General features: G+C 46.5%; 1 protein-coding gene and 2 long non-coding RNA genes across 4 annotated transcripts in view; 2 read left to right on the top strand and 1 right to left on the bottom strand.

The window, feature by feature from the left end:
- Positions 1 to 7,836, bottom strand: part of HEBP1 (heme binding protein 1) — a 30,836-nt gene extending 23,000 nt beyond the window's left edge. The window contains exon 1 of one of the 2 annotated variants that reach the window (XR_014845333.1): positions 7,678 to 7,836. Coding sequence is in view for 1 of the 2 variants with exons in the window: in NM_001011509.1 (NP_001011509.1) it covers positions 7,678 to 7,755 (78 nt within the window). In the remaining variant the exon portion in view is untranslated. The remainder of the gene's footprint in view (positions 1 to 7,677) is intronic. The other variant, NM_001011509.1, reaches the window with a different exon arrangement.
- The window catches only part of LOC146403400 (uncharacterized), a 1,275,680-nt gene that overhangs the window by 215,205 nt on the left and 1,048,236 nt on the right, over positions 1 to 12,239 (top strand). The window lies entirely within an intron of this gene.
- Positions 7,966 to 9,201, top strand: LOC146403404 (uncharacterized). Its single transcript, XR_014803824.1, has 2 exons — positions 7,966 to 8,276; positions 8,925 to 9,201. It is a non-coding gene; the product is annotated as an uncharacterized LOC146403404 (long non-coding RNA).

Below are 12,239 nucleotides of genomic sequence, written 5' to 3'. Positions count from 1 at the left end.
GAAACAGAAAGAAAGAAAGAGAGAGAGAGAGAGAGAGAAGGAAGGAAAGGAGGGAAGAAAGAAAGAAAAACTGGCTGGCCCTTTCCTTTGCTTTCTTTCCCTCTTTCATTCATTCAGCCAACAGCTAGAGACTATCTATTCTGTGCTGAGCACTTTGCCAGGAAAGACATGGTCCCCGACATCAGGAGAGGCATAGTCTAATAGAAGCATCCAGGAAAACAGGTTATAATCTGATGACATGTTTAAGGGGAGAGCAGTTCCAGGGCAGTGTAGGAGCACAGAAGAGGACCATGTCTGGGGGGGCATGGGTGTGTGTTTACATGTCTGCGTAGGTCAAGCTGAACTTGAAGTGCTTACAGATCACCCATCTGGACATTCAGTGACTGATGCATTGATATACTGAATAAACATCGATTGCAAACTTCTGCTAGGTGCCATAGATTTGGAGATTTAATATGATATGGGCACTCTAGTTGGAAGATGAGAAGAATTACATGATTATTACATGATGTCGTAAATACATGGATAGTTTCTGGAGGGTGATTCCAGGTAGCGGGCACCACAGGGGTGAAAGAGGAGTTGAAGTACAGTGTGAAGATGGTGAAAAATACAAGTGGTTCGCTGTTGCTGGAGCAAGGCCTGTCCAGCAGGGCACGGCAAGAGAGGAAGCCGGAGACTCTCGCAGGGGCCAGATTCCCAAAGATCTGAAGGTTGACCTAGGAAGCTAGATTTTGTAATCATTAGTCCAGCGATTAGTCCAGATCTGACAGTGAGTCTGTTTCATCTATCCTAAAATAATTTATGGCACGTATAAGTTCCCAGGCCAGGGATCAAACCTGAGCCACAGCAGTGACAACTGAATTCTTAATTGCTAGGCCACCAGGGAACTCTGAGAGGATCCCCATTTAAAACAGGTTACCAGGAATTCCCGTCATGGCTCAGCGGAAATGAATCTGACTAGTATCCATGAGGATGCAGGTTCACTCCCTGGCCTTGTTCAGTGGGTTAAGGATCTGGCATTGCCATGAGCTGTGATGTAGGTCACAGACTCGGCTTGGATCTAGGGTTGCTGTGGCTGTGGCATGGGCCAGCAGCTGCAGCTCTAATTTGACCCCTAACCTGGGAACCTCCATATGCCTCAGCTGCGGCCCTGAAAAAAAAAAAAAAAAAAAAAAAAAAAAAACCAAAAAAACCAAAATATAAAAAATAAAAAATGTTCCCCACAACTTTTTTTTTTTTTTTTTTTTTTTTTGTCTTTTTGCCTTTTCTTAAGCCGTTCCTGAAGCGTATGGAGGTTCCCAGGCTAGGGGTCTAATTGGAGCCGCAGCTGCCGGCCTAGGCCACAGCCACAGCAATGTGGGATCCGAGCAGTGTCTGCGACCCATACCACAGCTCATGGCAACGCCAGCTCCTCAACCCACTGAGCAAGGCCAGGGATCGAACCCACAACCCCATGGTTCCTAGTCGGATTCATTAACCACTGCGCCACAACGGGAACTGCCCCTATGACATTTTTTATAGGCCCTTGTACTTTAACGACAGAGCATATTGTGATTATAATCAAAGTGGATTTATCATGGAAATTACAATGAAGAATGTAATGGAATAATTATAAAGGGATAATGTGTTTAATCTCCATCTGCAACCTTAAGCCGCATGGGATCAGGGACTGTCTACATCATTTACCACTGAACCTCTTAGCACCTCATGCCATGTCGAGCATGTGTGTGTGTGTGTGTGTGTGTGTGTGTGTTTGTGTGTGTAATAGTCGCTCTATGAGGATTTGTGGGAAAGGAGGCCATGGAGTGAAACCTGGTTTTGCTCTAACAACAAGGAATACGATAGCTATAGCTGGTTGGAGAGATAACTAGCCTAACTATATCTATCCCTGAGGAAGGCTGGGTCACACTGTCTGAAGGTGGTTTTCTGGCTGGAACCACTTGTTTTAACCACATCTATGCCTATAACTTCTCATTTGAACCATTGGATCCCTGCGAAAATTTAGATTTGAGAGACGGCCATTACCCAACTATTCTGGCTCTCCAGGGAGCTGAGTTAAAACAGAGTTCTCTCCTTTTCTGCACAAAATAAAGCACCAAAGTTAACACTGTTAATACATCTGATTCTTCAAATTTAATGTCTTGAGTGCATTTCCCTGTTACAGGGAACGTAATGTGGGCCCCCCTTCTGCCCAACATCCAGCTAGCTCGTGTTCCTGATCAGTTACTAGATGAGGACCTTGGCCAGTGGCCACATACACGTTTTCAGCATTCAGTGGGAACCGTGGTCAAGTTCAAGTCCCAGACAGAGATCTTGCAAGAATGCCACTTGCTATGAGATTTGCAAGGTCATCCGCGAGGCCGCTTTTTTTTTTTCCTTTTCCCTTGCCATCTGATGCTGTGGGGATACATGTTAATTTTGGAAACCAGCTTTCTCATTATAAGAACATAATAACTATAATAATGATCAGCCTGAGTACTTTCTAGATATCATTTATTATTTTAAACATTTTACATGGATTCATATAGTCAATCCCTCCAACAACATTTGTGAAGAAGTGTTTTTATTTTCACTTTCAGATGAAATTGGAGCACAAGAGGTTAAGTAACAAGCCCAAGATAAGAGTGGCAAGAGATGGAGCCAGGAGTCCAAGCCAGGCAGTGTGGGGCCTAATCACTGTGCACAGGCTGGAGACAAACCCCATAAAGATGTCCGTTGTTAGTATCAGTCTTGCTCTGAGCATCCACAAGACCCTCCCATTCCCCCCACAGAAAACTGTGTCCTCCTCCCTCCCCAAGCAATGCATAAGGCACCTGATAAGGTCTGCAACAGCCTGGGCCTCCCCACCAAGTGCCTGGAATCAGCCCTGAACATCTGGTTGAGTTTGACTCTGAGCTACACAGAGCATACTGTGTGTGGTCCATTTGCCCGGGAAAGCCGAAAATGTTTTCTGACTCAGATTCTTCCTGGAGAGAGAGGTCATTTCTGAAAGAGGCTCTCTACACAATAATAACACCTTGGATTTGTATATCTGCCTTCCTCCCTTCCTCCCTTTCTTCTTTTTTTTTTTTTTTTTTTTTTGGCCTTTTTTGGCCACCCTGAGGTGTATAGACTTCCTGGGCCAGGGATCAGATCCGATCCAAAGTGGAGACCTAAACCACAGTTTTGGCAACGTCAGATCCCTACTGTACTGGGCCAGGGACTGAACCTGATCTTTCGTCCCAGTGCTCCCAAGATGCCACCAATCCTGTTGCACCACAGTGGGAACTCCCTGAATTTGTATATGTTAAAAGTTTGGAGTTCCCATCGTGGCTCAGTGGTTAACGAATCTGACTAGGAACTATGAGGTTGTGGGTTCGATCCCTGGCCTTGCTCAGAGGGTTAAGGATCCAGCGTTGCGGTGAGCTGTGGTGTAGGTTGCAGATGCGGCTTGGATCCCCTGTTGCTGTGGCTCTGGTGTAGGCCGGAGGCTACAGCTCTGATTAGATCCCTAGTCTGGGAACCTCCATAAGCCGCGGGAGGGGCCCTAGAAAAGCCAAAAAGACAAAAAAAAAAAAAAAAAAAGAAAGGTTTACAAGTGTCTTTGAATGTTTAATTAATCATCACGTAAGGCACTGTCATTCTCATCTTACAGTTGAGGAATCTCGGGGTTCAGAGTGGCCGAGAGGTTTAGTAAGTTGGCCCAAATTATCTGGAAAACTAAGGGAAAGCAAACAATCAAGTGCTAGAAATTTTGTTGAAAAACTTATAATTGGTTCTCTCATTTAAATTTCCAAACAATCTTATAAGATATTGAATTATGAGAATTATTATTTTCTCTCATGATCAGCATCACATCACAGAGGTTAAGCTGCCCGTGACCTTGAAACTAGTAAGATCAAAGCTGAGATGAATTCTGACATAATGATATTACCACATTTGTAGGGTGTATTAGCTTACAAAGCATTTTTGTATCCTTCTTCCCTCCCTCCCTTCCTTCCTTGTCATTTTTCTTTAGGTCTGCACCCTCGACATATGGAGGTTCCCAGGCTAGGGGTCTAATCAGGGCTGCAGCTGCTGGCCTACAGCACAGCTCATGGCAGCGCCAGATCCTTAACCCACTGAACAAGGTCAAGGATCAAAGCCACATCCTCATGAATACTAGTTGGGTTTGTTACTGCTGAGCCACAACAGGAAGTCCCTTTTTTCTTTCTTTTTTTTTGGCCATGCCCATGGCATGCAGAAATTCCTGGGCCAGGAAGTGAACTTGCATCACAGCAGTGACAATACCAGCTCCTTAACAGCTGGGCCACCAGGGAACTCCTACAAAGCATTTTCATGTGTGTAAAAAAAATTAATATTTCTAGAAACTCTGGGAGTAGATGGGAAAGATTTTTTTTTTTTTTTGTCTTTTTGCCATTTTCTTGGGCCGCTCTCGCGACATATGGAGGTTCCCAGGCTAGGGGTCGAATCGGAGCTGTAGCCACCAGCCTACGCCAGAGCCACAGCAACGCGGGATCCGAGCTGCGTCTGCAACCTACACCACAGCTCACAGCAACGCCGGATCGTTAACCCACTGAACAAGGCCAGGGATCGAACCCGCAACCTCATGTTCCTAGTTAGGTTCGTTAACCACTGTGCCACGACGGGAACTCCCGGGAAAGATATTTTGATAGCTCTTCTATAGCTCTAGAAACCATGTTCATTTGGGTTAAATGATTTGCTTCAGCCTGGTAACAATATCCCATATGGCCCCATTTATCCCTAGAGACACTAAATCAGTGGCAGGTGACAATGTACTAATAAGTGGCTAAGAGGAAACAGAAATACTAGAGTATTTTGAACAGAGGCACCTTGATTCAAGGAATTGATTTCACAGATAATAAAAGAGCTGAGATGCCCAGGAGGGGACAGTGAAGACACCCAGAGGTTAGTAAGTGCCCTACAGAGGTAGAGGCAGGATATTTGCCTGAGCTCAGAACTCTGGATCACCTGATGAAAACTAGAACCATGGTGGCCTGTCCAGCAAGTGCTGGAGCCACAGGGGAGCTCCTGGTTTCAGAGCTCTGATAGTGGGAAGAAGGGGAAGGAGAAAGACCCTGGCCTCTCCCTTCTTCTCGCCCTTCCACCTTCCGTTAGCACCTCCCACTAGGCAAACTCCCCTGGGAGCCAGGTGACATCAGTGACTGGGACACAACCGACTGGGGTCAGTCCTCACTCCACCCTGAGACATAGAGCAGGGCAGGGAACCGTGAAGGCACACAGGCAGCAGACCAGCCCGGACCCTCAGCCTGCCTTCCAAATAATCCTTAACAACAAAGACAAGTGAACCCAATTCTACTGCAGAAAGGAAAATTCTTTGTGGGCTCAAGGTACCACGTAGATTCGTCAAGCGTCAAAGCCAGCAAGCACTGGGCCAGGTCCAGAGGCTGGTACACACACACACACACACACACACACACACACTGGAGAGAACCGCCACAGAGAGATGCTCCTATTGACCCCCGGTGTTTGCAAACATTTGTAGTCAGTTGCCAACAGTTAAAACTGACACAGTTGTCCTACTCAAAACCATAGCCTCACCCCTAATACTCTCTGGGCCTTCCTCCCCGTCCCTGCCCCCCCCCCTTTTTTTTTTGGTTACAGCACTGATCACCCTCTGATACAAGATATATTTGACTTATGTATTTCTTCATTAGTCACATTGAACATAGTATTTTGCCAGTTTTGTTTACTGCTTTATCCTCATTACCTGTAAGCGTGCCTTGCCCATAGCTGGCACTCAACAGTTACTTATTCAATGAATATGTTTTATTTTTATTATTTTTTAAAAGCTGATTTCATTGTCATTTATTTATTTAGCCTTTTTAGGGTCACACTCACAGCATACGGAAGTTCCCAGGCCAGGGGTAAAATTGGAGCTGTAGCTGCTGGCCCATGCCACAGCCATAGCAAAGGGGGATCTGAGCTGAGTCTTCCACCTATACCACAGCTCGCGCCAACACCAGATCCTTAATCCACTGAGTGAGGCCAGGGATCAAACCCGTGTCCTCATTGATACTAGTTGGGTTCATCACCGCTGAGCCACAACGGGAACTCTGAATGAATACATTTTAAATGGAAAGAATTCATGCGAGGAATCTGGATTTCTGATTTCCTTAAATGTCTGGCAACCCTGGGAGTTCCCAGATGGCCCGGAGTGAAGGATCTGGCATTGTCACTGCTGTGGCCTGGGTTCCATCCCTGGCCCAGGTACTTCCACATGCTGTGGGTGGAGCCAAGAAAAAGAAAGAAAGAAAGAAATCTAGCAACCCTGGTTCACATCACTGCATGGCAACTGCCCAGAGTTACCCTCTGTGTGGGTGGGAACCTGAGTTCTCTCCCTTCAATTTGCCTCAGTCTCCACCTTGCCTTATAGTCTAAAACTGCCAGCTCCACTCATTTTCCTTATGTGCCTGACTCTTTGTAGGCATTTGAATAGATCACCTTTGATGGGGCTAAACTGCTCATTCTACGTACAGTTAAGGAAGCAGATATAGACAGATGAAGTGACAGGCCTCTGTCTATAGCTGCTTGAAGAGTCCAGACTCCAGTTGAAGGCTTTTGTGCGATGATCACTATAATAAGTACCCAAACTTGGCCCCTGGGCAACACAGTCCTTTAACAAATGAAGTATTGAGCAGGGGGCTGAGTATACAGCCAAGAGGTGCACAATCATCTAGTGGCCGGCTTTTGTTTTCAGGGGACAGTCCAATTTGCCTGGGTCAGCACCGGTGTCAATTTGGAGGAAAACAGGAGTTCCTGATGTGGCGCAGTGGTTAACGAATCCGACTAGGAACCATGAGGTTGCGGGTTCGATCCCTAGCCTTGCTCAGTGGGTTAAGGATCCGGGTTGCCGTCAGCTGTGGTGCAGGTCGCAGACGCGGCTCGGATCCCGCGTTGCTGTGGCTGTGGCGTAGGCCAGTGGCTACAGCTCCGATTGGACCCCTAGCCTGGGAACCTCCATATGCCATGGGAGCCGCCCAAGAAATGGCAAAAAGACAAAAAAAAAAGGTGGGGGGGAGAAACAGCAATGACACCCTCCTTCCCTGTCCTGTTGGGTGTTCTAGGCACCCAACTCTGGGAGTTTCCACAGCCATTTTACAGCGGTGGACTTTTGCACACACTCTTCTTGTTTCTGTACACTCTGGCACATCCCTGAGGCCTGCTCGAAGGCACTTCCTCTGTGGAAGGCCCCACCATCACCCGCCGGCAGAACAGGCTGCCCTGCGTCCTGGGTCAGTCTTGCACAGTCAACTCCACGCTGGGCAGACCACGTTCTTTCACACCCAGTTTTCCACTAGGGATGGCTTGGGAGTTTCTTAAGGACAAGCACTTTTTCAGACTTTCCTGTAACCGAAGGTCTTTCAGCAAACAAATATTCAGATTGTCTGCAATGTTTAAATGGACCGATGCATTCCACAGGCGCTGTTCATCTCACTAAGCTGAGATTCTCCCTTAAAACTCACCCCCGCCCCCATCTCCCCTTCTCCCTAGTTCAAGTGATAAGAAGTGGAGGGCCATGCCCCCTGCAGAAAGCGGAACGCACAATCCAGAGCACATTCCTGCCCCACCTGCCCCCGGGGAGCCACTCCAGCAGCGATCCGGGTGCGGTGGACGCGGCCCCTCTTCCGCTCCTCAGCAGCCCTGTGGGCCTACCTTGTCCCCTTTGCTCAGGACCTGCCAAGGCCATGTCTCCACGCTCCCGAACAGCGAGTTCTTGATCATGCCCAACATGGTGTCACCGCGGCGCTCTGGACACACAAGCGGACTCCGGTCGGCGCGAGTTGCTGGCGAGAGCGGGGCTACTAGGCGAGTGGGGGCGGGCGGGGCGGAGGGAGCGGGGCGGGCGGGGCGGGCGGGGCGGAGGGAGCGGGGCGGGCGGGGCGGAGGGAGCGGGGTGGGCGGGGCTCTCGGGCTCCCACCCGCGGAACGCGCTCGGGAGGCGGGCCCAAGAGGGACGCGCTGGGAGGGGCCAAGGAGGGGCGGTGCTCATCGGGCTCCCAGCTCCTGGCGGCCTGCTGGGCACAGGCCTGGGAACCTGTGGTCCTCCGCATGCCTCGCCTCCAGAACTGAATCTGACCTCTTCGCGGGGGGCTGTGGGATTTAGGCAGCAGTGATGAACACCTCATCCTCCACCCCTACAATCTTGCCCCCTGCCTCGTCCCGTCTCAGGCGTCTGGGCGACAAACTGCAGGGCCTCCGGATTCCTCTCATGCTTTACTCTGCTTCCATCCTCAGGCGCTGTCTCCAGGCAGGTGGTGTACCAGGTTCAAAGTCTTTGCAGCCTTTCGCGCTTAGGGACCCCTGACTGCCTCCTCTCCACAAAGATGTGTCTAGTTTGCACACCCCTCCCCAACTGTTTCTCATCTGGACGATTGAAAAAGAGTATTCACTGGTTTTCTACCTAGCTCTTTCTTTCTCCAACCCGTTTTAATCGAAGATTTTACATTAATTTTCTGAATCATAGCCTCGCTTATTCACTCCTTTTGTTCAAAACTTTCTAACAGATCTTATTACCATTTATTGAGTGTCTGCTCTCCCTGTCCAGTATTTTGCAAGCATATCTCTCCTCACACGACTAAACATAAATATTTTTAAAGAGTCGTTTTACAAAGGAGAAACCCGAAGCTCAATGTGTGTGTGTGTGTGTGTGTGTGTGTGTGTGTGTATTTTGCTTTTTAGGGCCTCACCCATGGCATATGAAAGTTCCTAGGCTAGGGGTGGAGTCAGAGCTGTAGCTGCTGGCCTCAGCCACAGCCATGTGGGATCTGAGTGGCATCTGGGACAGTGCCATTTTGTTTATTCAAATGTTCTGCCCAGAGGGGGATTCTTTATGCAGGTTTGTCCACTGGTTACACTGTCATCTGAAATTGTTAACCTAATTGTTTGCGTAATTTGTGCAGGCTGCTCTGAGCCAACACTGAGGAACCTCTTGCTCTGCCTACATCTTGGGAAAGAAGACCTTGAACCTGAGCCTGGCAGTGGGAATCAATAATGGTGATACTGATGATCTCTAGATTTGTGGTAACAGATAAAAAGATGTACTTTTTGATAAATATTTGTTGATTGCTATAAATTAATGGCTATTTAATTTTTATTTTTGACTCTAAGATGCTATAGATTATGAGGCATTATTATTTTATACGCCATTAAGATAGAAAATAAATGCTAACGAGTAAACTGTGATGTCAATTGATTTTACAGCATCTAGGGTCATTAAAAGTAGCATGCAGCTTACAATTCGTAAGAGATTATATGAGGCCTTGTAAGAGTCCTTGAGTATTTTTGTGGCTCAGAGCCGCGTCCCTTTATTATAAACTAAGCTCTTAAAGGGCAAAGATCTATTTTTCTTTAGCTTTTTCCTCACTCACCACACCCAGGGGTTGCTTAATAACTGTGGAATGATTAACAAAATTGTACTGGATATTCGATCTAAACATCTATTTTTAGTTAATCAACTAGATACAGTGAAATGAGGCCTAATACTCCATGTGGTTGGTCACATAGCAAAAGCATTTGGGAGTCAGAAGACACTGGTCAGAAGATTGGGATTCCAAGCTGGCTCTGTCCACAGGCCTCTGAGAAGTAGGGGTAATGATGTCACCTGCAGTGCTGCTGGGTGGGTTAAAAGAGCCTGTCAGTCAGGCACTTGAAAGCACTGTGTCCACCATTAAGGCCTAGACACTCTCCCTCCTCCTGGCCGAGTTGGTTCTGCTACCAGGAACTGAACCCAGCTACTTGAAGAGCGTGGCATAAATAGTGAAGTGGATGGTAAAGAAGCAGAGACAACACCACAGTTTGGTTGTTAAAAGAAAGAGGGAAATACACAGCAGCTCAATGAAGAGGTAAGGCCAAGATACATTTTTTTTTTTTTAAACATGGGAAATCCTGAAGCAAGCTCTAATTTTGAAAGGAAAGAGCTAGGAAATAAGAAGAAGGAAGATGTTAAAGATTCAGCAGCAAGGTGGTTGACTGAGTGATATTCCTGAGAAGGTAAAAATGAAGGTGAATCAGAACATGAGAGGTTGGATATGTCTTGTATTATAAAAAGAGGGACAGATGGATATAGGTGTACAGACTTTTGTAGGTTGGAAGTGGGAAGTTTGAGGAGCTCATGTTGGAAGGCTTTCCTTTTCTCTGTGAAACAGGTTATGACAATGATGGAATAGGTAGTAGGATAGAACAGAACTGTTCTTTCTATCCAAGCAAGGCATAGGCAAATCAAACAATAGTTGGCCATAAGGCATCAGAATATGGTTTTCCTAATACCAAGAAGGCTAGAATTTATTGTCAAGGTAATGGGAACCTATCCCATTAAGGTTTTTACGTTTAACATGGCTAGATAATTGGTATTCCTGCCTCACGTTAGCAGAGGGTGTCTTCGGGTGCAGCTCAGGACTCTTGGTGAGTGGCCAAGTGTATGAAACTCAGGAAGGAGGGAGGTTCCGCCTCATTCTGTCCTCCATCTGCACCGACTGCCTTCCCTGGCCTTCTTTCCTTTCTCATCCAGGATGGGCCTTGTACCTGGTGCTGACTATGGACATGTTCCAACCTTCAGGGGCCACCCACTCCCTGCTCACAGTAGGAATGGTCTCATATCTGCCCCCACTCAGAGCATGGCATACTGTCAGTACCACAGACATCCGTTCTCCAGGGAATCACTTCCTTTCACTCTGCCTTCTAAATTACAAAATGAAAGTCATTTCCTTTCATTTTTAATAAGATCTGGTTTGTTTAATCTTAAATTCATTTGACACATTTTATTTATTTATTTACTTATTTATTTATGTTTGTCTTTTTAGGGCCACACCCATGGTACATGGAAGTTCCCAGGCTAGGGGTCAAAAAGGAACTGCAGGAGTTCCTCTCGTGGCACAGTGGTTAACAAATCCGACTAGGAACCATGGGGTTGCAGGTTCGATCCCTGGCCTTGCCCAGTGGGTTGGGGATCTGGTGTTGCCGTGAACTGTGGTGTGGGTCGTGGATGAAGTTTGGATCCCGTGTTGCTGTGGCTCTGGTGTAGGCCAGCAGCTACAGCTCCGATTAGACCCCTAGCCTTGGAACCCCTGTAGTCCACCAGAGTGGCCCTAGAAAAGGCAAAAAGACAAAACAAACAAAACCAAATAGGAGCTGCAGCTGCAGGCCTGCACCATAGCCACAGCAACACCAGATCCGAGCCACATCTGTGATGTACACCACAGCTCACAGAAATGCTGGATCCTTAACCTACTGAGTGAAGCCAGGGATCAAACCCACTGAGCGAGGCCAGCATCAAACCCTCATGGATACTGGTCGGGTTCGTCACTGCTGAGCCACAAGGGGAACTCCTATTTTATTTATTTTACCTTTATTGAAGTATAGTTGATTTACAATGTTGTGTTAGTTTCAGGTGTACAGTAAAAGGATTCAGTTGTATGCTTACATTCATGTTCAGGTTCTTTTCCATCATAGGTTTTTACAAGATATTAAATGTAGTTCCCTCTGCTATATAGTAGGTCCTTGTTTTTTATCTGCTTTATATATTGTAGTATATATCTGTTAATCCCAAACTCCTAATTTATCTCTCTTCCCTTTTCTACTTTGGTAACCATAAGTTTGTTTTCTGTGTCTGTGAGTCTATTTCTGTTTTGTAAATAAGGTCGTTTGTATCTTTTTTTTTTTTTTTTTTTTAGATTTCATATAACAGTGATATCATATGATGTTTGTCTTTATCTCCTGACTTACTTCATTTAGTATGGTAATTTTAGGTCCACCCATGTTGCTGCAAGTGGTGTTATTTCATTCTTTTTTATGGCTGAGTAGTAATCCATTGTATATAAGTACCACATCTTCTTTATTCATTCATCTGTTGATGGACACTTAGGTTGCTTCCATGACTTGCCTGTTATAAATAGTGCTGCTGTGAACATTGGGGTGCATGTATCTTTTCGAATTAGAGTTTCCATCTTTTCTGGATATATGCCCAGGAGTGGGATTGCTGGGTCATATGGTGCCTCTATTTTTAGATTTTGAAGGAACCTCTATACAGTTTTCCATAGTGGCTGCACCAATTTACATTCCCACCAATGGTGTAGGAAGATTCCTTTTTCTTTTTCTTTTCTTTTTTTTTTTTTTTTTGTCTTTTGTCTTTTTAGGCCACACCCACAGTATATGAAGGTTCCCAGGCTCTGGGTCGAATTGGAGCTACAGCTGCCGGCCTACACCACAGCCACAGCAAC

The sequence above is a fragment of the Sus scrofa genome, chromosome 5, assembly GCF_054392235.1.
Source record: "Sus scrofa isolate SSC_HxYL_T2T_F1_AM1 chromosome 5, Sscrofa_HxYL_maternal_Yorkshire_Landrace_v2.0, whole genome shotgun sequence".
In the NCBI taxonomy this organism is placed as follows: domain Eukaryota; kingdom Metazoa; phylum Chordata; class Mammalia; order Artiodactyla; family Suidae; genus Sus; species Sus scrofa.
The sequence above is the reverse complement of the archived record's forward strand: the minus strand, read 5'-3'. Positions and strand labels throughout refer to the sequence as shown.